Below are 19,286 nucleotides of genomic sequence, written 5' to 3' on the forward strand. Positions count from 1 at the left end.
AACTGTGCCACTGCACCTCAGCCTGAGCGACAGAGCGGGACTCTGTCTCAAAAAAAAAAAAAAAAAAAGAAGAAGAAGAATTCTAGTCTTAGATTTCTCCCAGAATATTCTAGGAGATACAATGTCTACCATAGCCAAATTCTCAAAATCCCTCCTTTCCCACTATTCTCTCATTCATTCCTCCAGTTGAGGGCCTACAATGTGCCAGCCCCTACGTAGGGTGCAGCTGATCCCAAATCTCTGACTCACTGAATACCCCAAACTTTCCCCACCCCTTCTTTCCTTTTCTCTCTCACTCTCTCTCCTTCTTTTTACTCTTTTTTTTCTCCAGACGAAGTCTCACTCTATCGCCCAGGCTGGAGTGCAGTGGTGCAATCTCGACTCACTGCAACCTCCACCTCCCGGGTTCAAGCGATTCTCCTGCTTCAGCCTCCCGAGTAGCTGGGATTACAGGCGCCCGCCACCACGCCTGGCTAGTTTTTGTATTTTTTTTGTTGTTGTTGTTAGAGATGGGGGTTTCACCAGGTTGGCCAGGCTGGTCTTGAACTCCTGACCTCAAGTGATCCGCCCAGTTTGGCCTCCCTAGTGCTGGGATTACAGGCGTGAGCCAGGGCACCTGGCCATTTCTACTCATTTTTTATAAGCTCTTTATTATAGGATTGATCTAATCACTTACATCTTTATTGTAAAATATGCATAACATAAAATTTACCATTTTAAGTGTGTAGCGCTGTGAAATTAAGTACATTCACAATAGTGTGCAACTATACCGTGCTTTCCAGAACTTTTCGTCATCCCAAACAGAAACTCCATACCCATTAGCAATAACTTCCCATTTCCTCCTGCTCCATCCCTTAGTAACCTCTGTTCTACTTTCTGTCTCTATGAATTTGCCTTTTCTAGATACCTCTTATAAGTGGAATCATACAATATTGGGCTTTCGTGTCTCTTGTTTCACTTAGCATCAAGTTTTCAAGGTTCATTCATGTAGCATGGGTCAGAATTTCATTCCTTTTAATAATATTCCATTGCATGTATATGCCATATTTTGTTTATCCATTCATCTGTCAACAATTGGGATGTTATCACCTTTTGGTGTTGGGAATCAGGCTTCTATGAGCATTGGTGTTGGAACACTTGTTCAAGTCCTGTTTTCCATTTTCTTGAGTGTATACGTAGGAGTGAAACTGCTGAGTTATAGGATAATGCTATGTTTAGCGCTTTTGTTTTGTTTGAAGCAGCATCTCACTCTGTTGCCCAGGCTGGAATGCATTGGCATGATCACAGCTCACTGCAGCCTCAACCTCCCAGGCTCAAGTGATCCTCCCAACTCAGCCTCCCAAGTAGCTGGAACTACAGATGTGAACCACCATTTCTGGCCTTGTTCAGCTTTTTGAGGAGCCTCCAAACTGTCTTCCACAGCAGCAGCACCATTTACATTCACAAGGGTTTCAATTTCTTCACGTTTTTGCAAATATTGGTTATTTTTTTTTTTTTTTTGAGACAGAGTCTCTCTCTCTCTCTCTCTCTCTCTCTCTCTCTCTCTCTCACCCCACACTGGAATGCAACAGTGCAATCATCGTTCATTGCAGCCTCAAACTCCCAGGCTCAAGGGATCCTCCTGCCTCAGCCTTTTGAGTAGCTGGGCCTAGAGACGCACACCACCCTACCCTGCTAATTTTCTTACTTTTTGTAGAGACAGGGGTCTTGCTATGTTGCCCAGGCTGGTCTTGAATTCCTGTCTTCAAGAGATCCTCCTGCCTCAGCCTTCCAAAGTGCTAGGATTACAGGCATGAGCCACCATACCTGGCCTTATTTTCCTTTTTTTTTTTTTTTTTTGAGACTAAGTCTCATTCTATCACCCAGGCTGGAGTGCAGTGGCACGATCTCAGCTCACTGCAACCTCTGCCTCCCACGTTCAAGCGATTCTCATGCCTCAGCCTCCCAAGTAGCTGAGACTACACGCATGCGCCACCATGCCTGGCTAATTTTTGTATTTTTAGTAGAGACAGGGTTTCACCATGTTAGCCAGGCTGGTCTAAAACTCCCGACCTCAAGTGATCCACCCACCTTGGCCTCCCAAAGTGCCGGGATTACAGGTATGAGCCACCGCACCCAGCCATTCAGAGCACTGTCAGTTCTGTTCAGTCCAACAAAAACAGGCATCAAGCCCATACTCTATGCCAGATGCTGAGTACTGGGGTCACTGAGATGCAGCCAGTCCAGCTCCTACCACCCTGGAGCTCACAGACTGGAGGAGACAGAGAGAAAAGCAGTCTTTGGCAACGCAGAATGAAAGATACTATAATGAAGCAAATTCACAGGGGGCTGTGGGAGCAAAGAGAAGAAACCCCACACAGTCTGGGGACAGTCAGGGAAGGCTTTCTGGGAGAGAGTACCCTGGCACAATAATTGCTGTGAGGTTGGCAAGGCAACGATTGTTATCCTCACTGTGTAATGGGAGCCACTGACCCAGTGACAAGCTGGGGGAAATGACACTGTCTAGTAGTTGGAGGTCAGCCAGCCCCTTGCGTTATTCTCAAACCCTAACCACATGGCTGGACATTCCTGACATGCATTCCTAAACCTCTGCTGCTGAGAATAATTGGACCTGCCATCTGTTCCCAGTTTAACTACCCTGTATACCAAACAAATCCAATTCGAGCCAACAGGCAAAGTATAGGCTCAGACAGAGTCCATCCTGTGTACGAGGTGGTGAGCAGGGGTGGAAAATCTCACTGTGACTCATCTGATTTCTGGTAGGTGCAGGGCCAAGGTGGGGTGTGATGTGAACAAGCTTTCCCTGACAGCCTCCAGACGTATAGATGATACGTCACTTACCTTTCTCTGCTGTATTTTCCTGCCATCATAGATATTTCCAAGAGAAATTCTCTCATTTTTCAGATGAGGAAACCCCTTATAAAAGGGGCACTCAATATCCAAAGAATTTTGAAAAAGAACAAAGTTGGAGGACTCACATTTCCTGATTTCAAACCTTTTTATTTATTTACTTTTCCATAGGTTATTGCTGGGGTACAGGTGGTATTTGGCTACATGACTAAGGTTGTTTTGTTTTTTGGTTTTTGGGTTTTTTTGTTTTTTGGTTTTTGGTTTGTTTGTTTGTTTGTTTGTTTGTTTTTTTGAGACGGAGTCTCGCTCTGTCGCCCAGGCTGGAGTGTAGTGGCCGGATCTCAGCTCACTGCAAGCTCCACCTCCTGGGTTTACGCCATTCTCCTGCCTCAACCTCCCGAGTAGCTGGGACTACAGGCGCCGCCACCTCGCCCGGCTAGTTTTTTGTATTTTTTAGTAGAGACGGGGTTTCACCGTGTTAGCCAGGATGGTCTCGATCTCCTGACCTCGTGATCCGCCCGTCTCGGCCTCCCAAAGTGCTGGGATTACAGGCTTGAGCCACCGCGCCCGGCCTGATGTTTTTTGGTTTTTATTTTTTATTTTTTATTTTTTGGTTACATTAGTAAATTTTTTTTTTTGAGACGGAGTCTTGCTCTGTTGCCCAGGCTGGCGTGTAGTGGTGCAATCTCTGCTCACTGCGACCTCCATCTCCCAGGTTCAAGCAATTCTCCTGCCTCAGCCTCCCGAGTACCTGGGATTACAGGCACGCACCACCATGCCCAGATAATTTTTGTATTTTTAGTAGAAACAGGGTTTCACCATGTTAGCCAAGGTGATCTCGAACTCCTGACCTCAAGTGATCCACCCTCCTTGGCATCCCAAAGAGCTGGGATTACAGGCGTGAGCCACCTTGCCCTGCATGAGTAGTTTCTTTAGTGGTGATTTGTAAGATTTTGGTCCACCCATCCCCTGAGCAGTATACACTGCACCCTATCTGTAGTCTTTATTTTTATTTATTTATTTATTTATGAGACAGAGTCTCATCCTGTCGAGTAGGCTGGAGTGGAATGGTGCGATCTCGGCTCACTGCAACCCTCCACCTCTCGGGTTCAAGCAATTCTCCTTCCTCGGCCTCCCGAGTAGCTGGGAGGTGTGCCACCATGCCCAGCTAATTTTGTTTTTTTAGTAGAGACAGGGTTTTTCCATGTTGGTCAGGCTGGCCTCGAACTCCCGACCTCAGGTGATCTGCCCACCTCGGCCTCCCAAAGTGCTGGGATTACAGGCACGTGCCACCACGCCCAGCTAATTTTTTGTATCTTTAGTAGAGATGGGGTTTCACCTTGTTGGTCAGGCTGGTCTCAAGCCCCTGATCTCGTGATCCGCCCACCTCGGCCTCCCAAAGTGCTAGGATTACAGGTGTGAGCCACCGCACCCGGCCAATAAATGGAACTTTTACAAAAATTTAAAACTTTTGTGCTTCAAAAGACAAAAAGGTGAAAATGCAATCCACATAATGGGAGAAAAACTTTGCAAATCATATATATGATTTGGAACATGTATCTAGAATGTATAAAGAACATTTACCATGCAACAATAAAAAGACAACCCAAAATAAATGGACAAAGGGAGGCTGGGTGTTGTGACTCATGCCTGTAATCTCAGCACTTTGGGAGGCTGAAGTGGGAGGATTACCCGAGCCCAGGAGATCAAGGCTATAGTGAGCCACGTTCATGCCACTGCAGTCCAGCCTATGGACAGAGTAAAGACCCTGTCTGAAAAAAAAAAAAAACAGGGCCAGGTGTGGTGACTTACACCTGTAATCCCAGCACTTTGGGAGGCTGAGGTGGGCAGATCACCTGAGGTCAGGAGTTTGAGACCAGCCTGGTCCACATGGTAAAACCACATCTCTACTAAAAATACAAAAATTAGACAGGCATGGTGGTGCGCACCTGTATGTAATCCCAGCTACTAGGGAGGCTGAGGCAGGAGAATTGTTTGGACATGGGAGGCGGAGGTTGCAGTAAGCTGGAACTAGGCTGCTGCACTCCAGCCTGGGCAACACAGCAAGACTCCGTCTCAAAAAAAAAAAAAAAAAAGATGAAGGCTAAGGCTCTGAATAGACATTTTTTCAAAGAAGATAGACAAATGGCCAATAAGCACGTGAAGATGTTCAACATTATCGGCCATTAGGGAAATGCAAATCAAAATCAGAATGAGATAACACTTTACACTCACACCCACTAGGATAGCTATGATAAAAAAGACAAGTAAGGCCAGGTACAGTGGCTGACACCTGTAATCCCAACACATTGGGAGGCTAAGGCAGGAGGATTCCTTGAGCCCAGGAGTTCAAGACCAGCCTGGACAACATAGTGAGATTCCCATCTACAAAATATTTAAAAATTAGCCAGGTGTGGTGGTGTGTACCTGTACTCTCAGCTACTCAAGAGGCTAAGGTGGGAGGATCCCTTGAACCCCACAGTCGGATTTGCAGTGAGCTATGATCATACCACTGCACTCCGTCCTCTGTGATAGAGCAAGACTCTGTCTCAAAAACAAAAAATAAAAAGATAATAACAAGTGTTGGAGAGGATGCAGAAAAATTGGAACACTCATATGCTGCTGGTAAGAAGGTAAAATGATACAGCCACTTTGAGAAAGCCTGGCAATTACTAAAAAACTAAACATAGAGTTGACATATGACTCAGCAATTCCACTCCTAGATACATACCCAAGAGAAATGCAAATGTATGTTCATATAAAAACTTGTACATGAATGTTCATAGCAGCATTATTCATAATAGCTAAAATGTGGAAACAGTGCAGGCATGGTGGCTCACACCTGTAATCCCAGCAGTTTGGGAGGCCAAGGCGGGAGGATCACTTAAGCTCAGGACCTTGAGCAGCCTGGGCAACCTAATGAGACCTCACCTCTACTTAAAATTTAAAAATTTTAAGACGAGCCAGGCATGGTGGCATGCATCTCTAGTCCCAGCCAGCCACTCAGAGGCTGAGGTGGGAGGATCACTTGAGCCGGGGAGTTTGAGGCTATAGTAAGCTATGATTGCACTGCTGCACTCCAACCTAAGTGACAGAGCAAAACCCTGTCTCAAAAAAAAAAAGGGAAAAAAAAGAAACAACCCAAATTTCTATCTACTGATGAATGGATCAACAAAATGGGGTAAATCCATACAGTGAAATATCAACCATAAAAAGAGTGAAATTCTGATACGTGCTACAACATGGATGAACCTTGAAAACATGATGTTAAGTGAAAGAAGCTAGTCACCAAGGACCACATATTGTATGATTCCATTTATACAGAATGTCCAGAATAGACAAATCCACTAAGACAGAAAGTAGATCAGTGGTTACCTAGGGCTGGGTTGGGGGTGGGAAGATTAGGGATGATGGCCAAGGGGTGTGGGGTTTCTTTTTGGGGTGATAAAAACGTTCTAGAATTAGGGCGAGGGTTGCACAACTCTGTGAATATCCTAAAAGCCATTGAATTGTAACACTTTAAATGGGTGAACTGTATGATATGTGAGTTAAATTTCAATACAGCTGTGAACAAAAAAGGGTCCCAAGTGATCTGAAAGGGAGACATGGTCGATATTTGTCGACTTCTCTCCCTGTTCTGCCCTTGGATTCCAAGCCCCTCTAACTAGCGTTGGGGCGTCCCCTCGTTTTCTAGCTTCTCACAGTTAGCAAGCTCCAGATGTGGACAGATGGGGGCTGGAACCCCTCTGGGCTCCAGTAAAACTTCAGTAAAACTTCAGTTTGTAGAATACTGAGGCCTGAGAAGTCCAAGTCTGAGCCTGCACATTCTCAGGCAGAGACAGTGGACAACAGGGGGGGTGTTTGAGGGGCGTGGGGGGAGATTTTCCCTAGGTGGTTCATCCACCCCTGAGACAGGAAGACTCAGAGGAAGCGGGAATGGTTAGGGGAACCCTAATGGGAAAGAGGCTGGGGAGGGGCAAGGAACTCCAAGGGAAGAGAGAAGGACTTGGCCACAGCTCTGACTTTCCTGCTCCAGGTGAGAGCCTGGTCCTTTGTGAGGCCAGAGCTGCACCGGGGGTGGGAGGTCACCCCACCAAACCAGCTGAGGTCTGGTTTGCATGGTAGGGGTGCAGCTCTAACTGAAGGAAGGACCTGGAGGACAGGAAGAGGAAGTGGGGACTTGTGTCAGCAGCTATTAAGTGCACCTCCTCTGTGTCCCTGGTAAACTGTGGGAACCGTCAGGACACCCAGTGTATCCCCCAAGGCCTGACGTCCCTAGCACAGGCACATGTCATTAAATGGTTATTGATTGCACAAGGAAATGAATGAATGACTTAAGCTTCTTTGTAGACAAAATGATATGGTGAGATGGGCAGCCGTGGGAGTCAGACAGGCCTGGGTTTGAATCCAGTTCCTCTGCAGACTGGCCACGTGGTATTGGACAAGACATTGCTCAGAGCCTTAATTTCCCTATCTTTAAAACAGGGCTGAACCCACTGACCTCACAGGGGCTGTTAGAATACTGTTTACAAAGATTTCCAGCACATAGAAGATTCCTCCATGGATGCTGGCGGGCCTGCCATGATATAAAGTGGAAGAAGCACCATCAAGATCTTCAAGGTCATACGGTCTCACTATGGGAAGAAGGGGTGTGGGGTTAGGATTTACTCCTGGAAACTAGTTAACAGTGAAAGGGGATCCATGTACCCATAGAAATGGCGCTGATGTTGCCTCAAAGGAATTCAGTGGCTGGAGAGAGAGCTGAGATGGTTGGAAACTTGGAGAAGAGGGAGGAGCTGGAAGACTGGGTTGGGGGCTATTAGAAAGATAGAAAAAATGGGAGGTGGGCACAGAGGCTGGGATCTGTGGGACTAGGATTGCAGGAGCCTGCCTGGATTAAAACAGAAAATTTGTGTAGGGAGTGGTGGCACAGCTGAATATGAGGTTGGATGAAAGAGGTGGAGGAGAGACAGTAAGAAAGCCTTTAGAAATGGCCAGGTGCGGTGGCTCACCCCTGTAATCCCAACACTTTGGGAGGCTGAGGCGGGTGGATCACTTGAGGTCAGGAGTTCAAGACCAGTCTGGCCAGTCTGGTGAAACCCTATCTCTACTAAAAATACAAAAATTAGCCGGGTGTGGTGGCGGCCGCCTATCATCCCAGCTACCAGGGAGGCTGAGGCAGGAGAATTGCTTGAACCCGGTAGGCAGAGGTTGCAGTGAGCCAAGATCACACCACTGCACTCCAGCCTGGGCAACAGAGCAAGACTCTGTCTCAAAACAAACAAAAACAAAACAAAACAAAACAAAAACAAAAACAAAAAGAAGAAGAAGGCCGGGCGCGGTGGCTCACGCCTGTAATCCCAGCACTTTGGGAGGCCAAGGCGGGCGGATCATGAGGTCAGGACATCGAGACCATCCTGGCTAACACGGTGAAACCCCATCTCTACTAAAAATACAAAAAATTAGCCGGGTGTCGCGGCTGTAGTCCCAGCTACTCTGGAGGCTAAGGCAGGAGAATGGCGTGAACCCGGGAGGCGGAGGTTGCAGTGAGCCGAGATCGCGCCATTGCACTCTAGCCTGGGCGACTGAGCGAGACTCCGTCTCAAAAAAAAAAAAAAAAAAAGAAGAAGAAGAAAAGAAAAAGAAAAAGAAAAAAAAAAGAAAGGATGTGTCCAGGGCAGGGTGTGGGTGCTTTGGTGAACTGCAGATTGCCACTGGAGACCTTGGGGCCCTGAGACAGATGGACGGATGTCCCCAGTTCCTGTTCCTTAGCTCCATTTAAGAACATGGCGGGCCGGGCGCGGTGGCTCAAGCCTGTAATCCTAGCACTTTGGGAGGCCGAGACGGGCGGATCGCGAGGTCAGGAGATCGAGACCATTCTGGCTAACACGGTGAAACCCCGTCTCTACTAAAAACTACAAAAAACTAGCCGGGCGAGGTGGCGGCGCCTGTAGTCCCAGCTACCTGGGAGGCTGAGGCAGGAGAATGGCATGAACACCGGAGGCGGAGCTTGCAGTGAGCTGAGATCCGGCCACTGCACTCCAGCCTGGGCGATAGAGCTAGACTCCGTCTCAAAAAAAAAAAAAAAAAAAAAAGAACATGGAGTTTTCTTCTATAGCAGGAGCAGCTGTGACATTCTTGGACTCTCTTTAAAAGGCACATTAGTATTTTAAAGGCTCTGAGAAGTAGTACAGGAAACAGCCTGTATCATTTTGCTTATCACAGCACTTTCCAAAGGCATTTAGCCTTGGAACCCCATGGAGCATCTCAAGGGACCAGTATGCCAAAGAATACCCTTTAGGAAATGTCGCAGACAGGGAAAGTGCCTGGGTTTTGGGATTCAACAGGCCATAGTTCCAATCCTCGTCTGCGACCTAGCAGGTGTTGGATCTTGGGCAAGTCTTGTGCCTTCCAGAGCCCCTTTTCCTCAGGGTCATTGTGAGAACTAGGAAAAGCATGTGGGTAAATGGCACGTGGCTAGCTCTCTGGTTTTGAGGCATGCCTCTCCTTGTGAGGCCTGGCCCCGCCTCTTCCCTCCAGCCAGGCTGTCTACATTACAGGCTCCACATGGGCTCCTGAAGCAGCAGTTAGGTGATGGGCTGGGTGGGAAGCTTGATTGGATTTCTCCTGTAGGAGCACAGTAGCTGATGCCCCTCACTTGGCACCTGTGTTGGCCCTGGCATCATGGACAACAGAAACACCCAGATGTACACAGAGGGTAGAATCAAGGTTCCAGGGACCCAGCCAAGCCCTGGCCTGAGGATCACCATAAAGCGGGCTGGTGTTGAGCCCACCATACCAGGAGTCAGCCAGATAGGGACCTGCACCCAATGTTCTGATCCATTCACTCCTAGCTGGCACCTTTCCCTTCCCCTGCCCAGGCTTCTTCCCCAGCTGCTTTAATTAAGACTCTGTTAAAAATGGACATAAAACCCAATTCAAACTGGATTAAGCAGAAAAGAGAATACATCAGTTTGGGTAACTGACAAATGCATTCATAGACTTCAGGTATGGCTAGATCAAGGTGCTAAATGAGTATCTCTTGGCTCTATGTTGCTCTGTGTTGGATTCATTCTCAGGCAAGCTCTCCCTGCAAGACGGCAGGGATTACCCTGGCCACTCCAAGATTACATCTTCCCATCTTACATACTCTGGTTTAGCATTCCAACAGGAAGTGAGCCTCTTTGCAATAGTTGAAGCAAGCCTCTAGCATCACTGTCATTGGCCCAGATTGTGGTTAGATGCTCATCCTTGAACCAGTCACCATGGCAGTGAGGAGTGGTCTAGATCTCTTGATACAATGGAGACAGAGGTGACAGGTGGCTCCACTGAGCCCCATGGGCTGAATGGAGAAGAGAAGCTTCCCAAAAACAATGTTGGCTTCTGTAACGGAAAGAGCTACAGGGTGAGCAAACTCAGAATTGCCTGCCTGCTCTTCTAGGTGCCTTCCATGGCCTCCAAACTCCCATTGCAGCCTCCAGCCCAGCTTTATTCTCCTGACAGCTACTCAGGGCTTCCCTCCATGCCCCTCCACAGCGCCCGGCCTGCATCCTAAGCTTCCATCACACCTCTCAGCCTCTTTCCATCAAATACGTTTCTTTTTTTTTTTTTTTTTTGAGATGGAGTCTCGCTCTGTCACCCAGGCTGGAGTGTAGTGGCCGGATCCTGGCTCACTGCAAGCTCCGCCTCCCGGGTTCATGCCATTCTCCTGCCTCAGCCTCCCGAGTAGCTGGGACTACAGGCGCCCACCACCTTGCCCGGCTAGTTTTTTGTATTTTTTTTGTAGAGACGGGGTTTCACCATGTTAGCCAGGATGGTCTCGATCTCCTGACCTTGTGATCCGCCCGTCTCGGCCTCCCAAAGTGCTGGGATTACAGGCTTGAGCCACCGCGCCCGGCCAAATATGTTTGTGTGTTTGTTTGTTTGTTTGTTTGTTTTTGAGACTGAGTCTCGCTCTGTCGCCCAGGCTGGAGTGCAGTGGCCGGATCTCAGCTCACTGCAAGCTCCGCCTCCCAGGTTTACGCCATTCTCCTGCCTCAGCCTCCCGAGTAGCTGGGACTACAGGTGCCCACCACCACGCCCAGCTAGTTTTTTTTTTTTTGTATTTTTTTTAGTAGAGACGGGGTTTCACTGTGTTAGCCAGGATGGTCTCGATCTCCTGACCTCGTGATCCGCCCGTCTCGGCCTCCCAAAGTGCTGGGATTACAGGCTTGAGCCACCGCGCCCAGCCTGTTTGTTTGTTTTTGAGACAGGCTCTCACTCTCTCACCCAGGCTGGAGTACAGTGGCATGATCATGGCTCACTGCAGCTTTGAACTCCCAGGCTCAAGCAATCCTCCTGCCTCAGCCTCCTGAGTAGCTAGAACTATAGGTGTGGCATGTGCCATCACACCGAGCTAATTTTTTATTTTTTTGTAGAGACAAGGCTTTATCATGTTGCCCAGGCCGGTCTTGAACTCATGGGCTCAAGTAATCTGCCTGCCTCAGCCTCCCAAAGTGTTGGGATTATAGGTGTAAGCCTCCGTGCCCAGCGTCTTTTTTTTTTTTTTTTTTTTTTTTTTTTTTAGACAAGAGTCTTGTTCTGTCACCCAGGCTGGAGTGCGATGGTGTGATCTTGGCTCACTACAACCTCTGCCTCCTGGGTTCAAGCGATTTTCATCTAATTTTTTTGTATTTTTAGAAGAGATGGGATTTCACCATGTTGGACAGGCTGGTCTTAAACTCCTGACCCCAAGTGATCCACCCACCTCGGCCTCCCAAAGTGCTAAGATTACAGGTATGAGCCACCACGCCCTGCCAGCCTCTTTTTGAATGTGCCAAGTAGCATGAACTGAAGAGCATAAAGAAGACCCTCCTCCCCATCCAGTTTCCTCAGGGCCAAAGATATCACCATTTAAAAAGTCAGCCAGTCGGGCGCGGTGGCTCATGCCTATAATCCCAGCACTTTGGGAGGCTGAGGCGGGTGGATGACCTGAGGTTGGGAATTCAAGACCACCCTGACCAACATGGAGAAACTCGGTCTCTACTAAAAATACAAAATTAGCCTGGCATGGTGGCGCATGCCTGTAATACCAGCAACTCGGGAGACTGAGGCAGGAGAATCGCTTGAACCTGGGAGGTGGAGGTTGCGGTGAGCAGAGATTGCACCATTGCACTCCAGCCTGGGCAACAAGAGTGAAACTGTCTCAAAAATAAATAAACAAACAAACACATAAAATAAAATAAAAAGTCAGTCAGGTGCCATCGTTCATGCCTGCAATCCCAACACTTTGGGAGACAGAGGTGGGTGGATTGCTTGAGCCCAGGAGTTAAAGTCCAGCCTGGGCAACATAGTGAGACCCCCTCTCAAAAAAAAAAAAAAAAAAGCCAGATTCAGTGGCTCACGCTTGTGATCCCAGCATTTAGGGAGGCAGAGGTGGGAGGACAGCTTGAGTCTGGGAGTCCGAGACCTGCCTGGGCAATATAGCGAGACCCCGTTCTCCACAAAAAGGAAAAGAAAACAACAACAACAAAAAAAGTCAACATGCCTTTGGGTATGTTCCCTGTAGCCTCTGTTATAAATCCTCGCTTTCCCTGGGGCAGGGAGAAGGCCTGGAGGGAGGAGGTTAGGACAGGAAGCTAGGAAGAGGAGGCTAGGAGAGAGGCTAGAGGTGAACATTCAGGGCTTCCTTCACCCACCCATTTATTTTTTCAACAAGCATCGTCATGGGGTCCCAGTCCCACCACTTACCCAGCTGTATGACATTGGGCCCCTTGTCACTGCACCTCTTTGAGCCTCATTTGTTTTACGGTGAGGACTAACTGGGTTAAATCCCTAGAAGGCACCTAGCACAGGCCCTGCCTCATAGTAGGTGCCTGTTAGTATTAGCTCACATCAGAATCTTGTATTATATCAAGGGCAATTAATCAAGTCCATTCGTTTGGAGTTTGCTGACTCTGGTGATGCTTGGAGCTGGGTCTCAATCACTGGCTCCAGGTCACCCAGTAGGAGAGTGACAAACCATGATAGTGATCAAAACCCAGTTCAGGCCGGGCGCGGTGGCTCAAGCCTGTAATCCCAGCACTTTGGGAGGCCGAGACGGGCGGATCACGAGGTCAGGAGATCGAGACCATCCTGGCTAACATGGTGAAACCCCATCTCTACTAAAAATACAAAAAAAAAACTAGCCGGGCGACGTGGCGGGCACCTGTAGTCCCAGCTACTCCGGAGGCTGAGGCAGGAGAATGGCGTGAACCCGGGAGGCGGAGCTTGCAGTGAGCTGAGATCCGGCCACTGCACTCCAGCCTGGGCGGCAGAGCGAGACTCCGTCTCAAAAAAAAAAAAAAAAAAAAAACCCAGTTCAGACACGGTGGCTCATGCCTGTAAGCCCAGCACTTTGGGAGACTGAGACAGGTGGATCGCTTGAGGTCAGAAGTTCGAGACCGGCCTGGCCTACAAAAAAAAAAAATACAAAAATTAGTTGGGCATAGTGGCACACACCTCTAATCCCACCTACTCGGGAAGCTGAGGCACGAGAATCGCTTGAACCCAGCAGGTGAAGGTTGCAGTGGGCTGAGATCTCGCCACTGCACTCCGGCCTGGGCAACAGAGTGAAACTCTCTCTCAAAAAATGAAATAGAAACTCAGTTCAAACTACAGCCTGCGTTTTGAAGGCATGCGAATTGTCAAAGGCCTCTCTTGGACCTTGTGAGAGTCTTGAGGTCCCCCAGGGTGCTCTTTCAAGCTGTCCTTAGGGCAATCCCCTTGTCTCGGGTACTAATCTGGACTCCAGTTCGTACCAGAGCCTTAAGTGCTGAGCAACAGCAACAGCAGGGCCAGCCCCCATCTCTGCCTCTTGGTTCGTGCTCACCCCTCTCCAACAGCTTCCCCAGTCAGGCACGGGATCTGCCTATCCTTGAGGCCAGGAGAGTGCCCAGGGAGGAGTGGGAGGGATCGCTCCAGAATGGGTACTCAATGCCAGCCCTCAAGCCAGTGCCATGGATATCTCTGTCCAGGTCATGTTTCCAGATGCTTCGGAAGTGGGCAGCAGGAAGCAGCTCTCATCAGCTGCAGGAGGGCCAGAGAAGGGGCCCAGATACAGACACACATTCAAGGAGGGGCCTTCAGAGCTCAGGACACAGGAGCAGAGACCTCCAGCAAGACCAGGGTGAGCTGAGGGGCTTTCCAGAGAACAGGTCCAGGAGACAACGCCCTGTAGCCCACTTGCGAAGGAGAGAGAATGGAGAACTCCCAGGCCAAGGCAGCTCCACCTGCCACAGCACCTTGTCCTTCTCTTTCACTGCACGGGTTGCACTAAGGAGTTCGTGTTCACCTTTTGTCTGAACTCCCCCAACGAGACCACAAACATCTTTTATGTGTCTTGTTTGAGGAGCATCATGTACCTGGTTCAGCCTCAAAGCCCTCGTACCTAGTACTATGCCTGACACATAGTAAATGTTCTATAAATATTGATTCACTAAGGCCGGGCGCAGTGGCTCACGCCTATAATCCCAGCACTTTGGGAGGCCAAGGTGGGCGGATCACGAGGTCGGGAGATCGAGACCATCCTGGCGAACACAGTGACACTCCATCTCTACTGAAAATACAAAAAATTAGCCAGGCGTGGTGGTGGGCACCTGTAGTCCCAGCTACTCTACTCAGGAGGCTGAGGCAGGAGAATGGGGTGAACCCAGGAGGCGGAGCTTGCAGTGGGCCAAGATTGCACCACTGTACTCCAGCCTGGGTGACAGAGTGAGACTGTCTTAGAAAAAAAAGAAAAAAAAAAAAAAAAAATATATATATATATAGATTCACTGAATTAACAGAATAATGAACAAGAAAAGGTTGGGAGGCACAGGAACACATAAAAATATACATGTAATTGTTTTCTAAATTTTGTATATATTTTTAAATTTTTCTACAACAAGACTATATTCAAAAAGAGAAAATCAAGAGCGAGCCAAAGAAGGCAACGTGAAAGGCTTGGGTAATAGAAATAATAAAGACTAGCTGGCTTAGTTGGATTTGACTATAACCAGAAACTCCTAAATAGCCTCCTCCACAAGAAAAGTTAGGAGAGACAACTCAAGCCAGGTCCGAGGCCCACTGAGACAACTACTGCATACCGTGCTGGTGGAAACAGAAACCATTTAGGCATACCTGCTTCATCAACGCGGCAATTTGTTTAAACTGCCTTGAAACTATCTTTATTCTCACCCATTTCTGGAAATAGACCATGAGGAAATAGTTGGTGATTCAGGCAGTTTTATGCACAAAGATTTTCACTGTCACATTATCTTAAATACTAATAAATTGGGCCGGGTGCAGTGGCTCACGCCTGTAATCCCAGCACTTTGGGAGGCCGAAGTGAGTGGATTACCTGAGGTCAGGAGTTCAAGAGAAGCCTGGCCAACATGGTGAAACCCCGCCTCTACTAAAACTACAAAAAAATAAATAAATACTAAAAAATTGGAAACCCCTGAAGCGCCCACACAATAGGGAAATGGTTAATGATGGTTATCTATAAAATATGGAATTTTATACATTTAATAAATGTAAAAAACATATAAAGCATGTTTCTGAAGGATTTTTAGCATGGGAAAAATGTAGGCTATGATGTTAATTGAAGAAAGTAGACTAGGCCAGCCACAGTGGCTTACACCTGCAATCCCAGAACTTTGGGAGATCAAGGTGGGAGGATCACCTGAGGTCAGGGATTTTAAACCAGCCTGGCCAACATGGCAAAACCCCGTCTCTACTAAATATATAAAATTAGCTGGGCTTGGTGGCACATGCCTGTAATCCCAGCTACTCGGGAGGCTAAGGCAGGAGAATCACTTGAACCCAGAAGGCGGAGGTTGCAGTGAGCCGAGATCACACCACTGCACTCCAGCCTGGGCAACAAGAGGGAAATTCCGTCTCAAAGAAAAAACAAAATATATATATATGTGTGTGTGTATGTGTGTGTGTATGTATGCAATGGCCAGGCACCATAGTTCACGCCTGTAATCTCAACACTTTGGGAGGTTGAAGTGGGAGGATTACTTAAGCCCAGGAGTTCAAGACCAGCCTGGACAACATTGTGAAACCCCATCTCTACAAAAAATATGATAAGATTAGCCAGGCATGGTGGCATATGCCTGTAGTCTCAGCTACTTGGGAGGCTAAGGCAGGAGGATTGCTTGAGCCCAGGAGGTGGAGGTTGCAGTGAGCTGAGATTGTGCCACTGCATTCCAACCTGGGTGACACAGCAAGACTCTGTCTCAAAAAATGTAAGTATACATATGCATAGGAAGAAGCTTGGAGGAAACACTCCAGAATACTAAAGTGAGATCAGATAGACACAGCTTCAAATTTTGAAGTTATCTTTAGCTTTATGACCTTAGGCTCAAATCTCTCGTCTTCAATGCATCCCAGTTCTGATTTTTGTTTCATTTTTTTCTGAAAAATAGTTTTAAAAAATACTATAAACCTTAAATTCTAGGCTGGACGCAATGGTGCACACCTCTAATCCCAGCACTTCGGGAGGCCGAAGTGGGAAGATTGCTTGAGCCCAGGAGTTCAAGACCAGCCTGGGCAACACAGTGAGACCTTGTCTCTACAAATAATTTTGAAAGTTTAAATTTTAACTCCCCCAAACATTGACATCAAAGTATCTATGATTTGGGGAATTCCTGTGAGTCCTCCATTTGTCCTTCCAGGCATTAGGTATGCACCTATGGTATGCCTAACCCTATAAGAACATAGAACAGTGCCCCAGTCTGGGAGCTGAAGTGTCACTTTGTCTATTTGCTCCAGGAAGCAGCAGTCCTCTTGGGTCCCCCAGGAAGGGTCCCAGGAGCTGCAAGCAGGCCAGGATCAGAGTGAGCTGGGGTTGCTGCCTTCCTGGGTTCCCGAAGGATCTGAAGGGCTGCAGCAGCTGGGCTCCAGAAAGGAGATCGAGGGCCAGCAGAGGAGGCAACGGAACCAGGGAACCGGGGAGGATGAGCCTCCTGAGAGCTGCCAGGTACCCTCCTAGGAGATCTGGGAAGAAGGGTATGGAATGACCTATCACAGAGGAGGTGAAAGAGCCCCTCCCACCATGCCCTCCATTCTGGTGCATGTACCTGTAGTCCCAGCTACTTGGCAGGCTGAGGCAGGGGGATCCCTTGAGCCCAGAAGGTCAAGGCTGCAATGAGCTGTGTTCAGGCCACTGCACTCCAGCCTGGGTTACAGAGTGTTTGCTCCCCTCTGTGCCCTGAAGATGTCAAGCACTCAGTCTGTGGGTCACTGGACTATTCCCCCAGCCTACATCACAAGCATTTAAGTCTTGTTTCCAGGCCGGGCGTGGTGGCTCACGCCTGTTAATCCCAGCACTTTTGGAGGCCAAAGCAGGCGGATCACCTGAGGTAGAGACCAGCCTGGCCAACATGGTGAAACCTCGTCTCTACTAAAAATATAAAATTAGCCAGGCGTGGTGGTGCATGCCTGTAATCCCAGCTACTCAGGAGGCCAAGGCAGGAGAATCACTTGAACGGGAGACGTGGAAGTTGCAGTGAGCTGAGATCGCGCCATTGCACTCCAACCTAGGTGATGAGAGCAAAACTCCGTCTCAAAAAAATAAATAAATAAAATAAAAATAAGTCTTGTTTCCAGAGTGGCCCCACGGTATGTCAGTGGGTGCAGCGGGGAGGGAGGAGGTGCCAGGTTGTGTATACAGATAATATTGGGACATGCTGAGTTTAACAAAGCCTAAACAGGTTTCTGTATGCTAGGATATCCTGGAAGCAGTTTACTAGCTGCTGAGCCTTTGTAAGATTTTGCAAGATACGATTAGAGGCCAGGCGCCGTGGCTTGTGCCTGTAATCCCAGCACTTTGGGAGGCTGAGGCGGGAGGACTGCTTGAGCCCAGGAGTTTGAGATCAGGGCAACACGGTGAAACCCCGTCCCTACAAAAAATACAAAAGTTAGCTGGATGTGGTGGCACATGTCTGTGGCCCCAGCTACTCCAGATACTGAGATGGGAGGATCCCCTGAGCCTGGGGTCAAGGTAGCAGTGAGCCAAGATCATATCACTGTGCTCCAGCCTGGGTGACAGAGTGAGACCTTGTCTCAAAAAAAAAAAGATATGGTTAGAATATATTGCCTTTCCCAAACTTATTTGACCACAAAATCTTTTTTTATTTTAAGCTTTTTTTTTTTTTTGAGACGGAGTCTCACTCTGTCACCCAGGTTGGAGTGCAGTGGCACGATCTCGGCTCACTGCAAGTTCTGCCTTCCAGGTTCACGCCATTCTCCTACCTCAGCCTCCCAAGTAGCTGGGACTACATGCACCCGCCACCATGCCTGGCTAATTTTTTTGTATTTTTAGTAGAGACAGGGTTTCACCGTGTTAGCCAGGATGGTCTCAGTCTCCTGACCTTGTGATCCGCCTGCCTCAGCCTCCCAAAGTGCTGGGATTACAGGTGTGAGCCACCACACCTGGCCTTGTAAGATTTATTTTTAACAGCTTCAGTGAGGTATAATTGGCATACACTTGCATATACTTCAAGTATACAGTTTAATGTTTTGACATATGTACACACCCACAAAACCATCCCCACAATCAAGAAAGCAAACATAGCCATCACTCCAACCATTTCCTCATGCCCTTTCTCATCCCCCCTCCCACTAGTCTCCTATCCCCAGGCAACCACCAACTATCACTATAGATTTGTTTGTATTTCATGGAATTTTACACAAATGGAATTGTACAGTGTACATTCTTTCTGTCTGGTTTCGTTCACTTCACATGACTATTTGAGATTTCATCTAGGCCGAGTGCAGTGGCTCAGCCTGTAATCCCAGCACTTTGGGAGGCTGAGGCGGGTAAATCACCTGAGGTCAGGAGTTCAGGACCAGCTTGGCCAACCTGGTGAAACCCCATCTCTACTAAAAATATAAAAACTAGCCAGGCGAGGCCGGGTGCGGTGGCTCACACCTGTAATCCCAGCACTTTGGGAGGCCGAGGTGGGCAGATCATGAGGTCAGGAGATCGAGATCATCTTGGCTAACACAGTGAAACCCCGTCTCCTACTAAAAATACAAAAAAAGGCCAGGCGCGGTGGCTCAAGCCTGTAATCCCAGCATTTTGGGAGGCCGAGACGGGTGGATCACGAGGTCAGGAGATCGAGACCATCCTGGCTAATACGGTGAAACCCTGTCTCTACTTAAAAATACAAAAAACTAGCCGGGTGACGAGGCGGGCGCCTGTAGTCCCAGCTACTCGGGAGGCTGAGGCAGGAGAATGGCGTAAACCCGGGAGGCGGAGCTTGCAGTGAGCTGAGATCCGGCCACTGCACTCCAGCCTGGGTGGCAGAGCAAGACTCCGTCTCAAAAAAAAAAAAAAAAAAAAAAAAAAAAATTAGCCAGGCGTGGCGGAGGGCGCCTGTAGTCCCAGCCACTCGGGAGGCTGAGGCAGGAGAATGGCGTAAACCCGG

At 48.3% G+C, this 19,286-nt stretch overlaps 1 protein-coding gene across 2 annotated transcripts in view; it reads left to right on the forward strand.

Annotated features, from left to right (window-relative positions):
• Positions 1-2,474: 2,474 nt before the first annotated feature.
• SPATA21 (spermatogenesis associated 21) overlaps positions 2,475-19,286 on the forward strand; it is a 49,415-nt gene continuing 32,603 nt past the window's right edge. For both annotated transcript variants that reach the window (XM_033228235.1, XM_033228236.1), the window contains exons 1-5: positions 2,475-2,759; positions 7,336-7,470; positions 9,484-9,663; positions 13,845-13,996; positions 16,627-16,834. In XM_033228235.1, the coding sequence (XP_033084126.1) occupies positions 9,535-9,663; positions 13,845-13,996; positions 16,627-16,834 (489 nt within the window). In that variant the 5' untranslated portion in view covers positions 2,475-2,759; positions 7,336-7,470; positions 9,484-9,534. The remainder of the gene's footprint in view (positions 2,760-7,335; positions 7,471-9,483; positions 9,664-13,844; positions 13,997-16,626; positions 16,835-19,286) is intronic.

The sequence above is a fragment of the Trachypithecus francoisi genome, unplaced genomic scaffold, assembly GCF_009764315.1.
Source record: "Trachypithecus francoisi isolate TF-2019V2 unplaced genomic scaffold, Tfra_2.0 Lachesis_group12, whole genome shotgun sequence".
Taxonomy (NCBI): Eukaryota; Metazoa; Chordata; class Mammalia; order Primates; family Cercopithecidae; genus Trachypithecus; species Trachypithecus francoisi.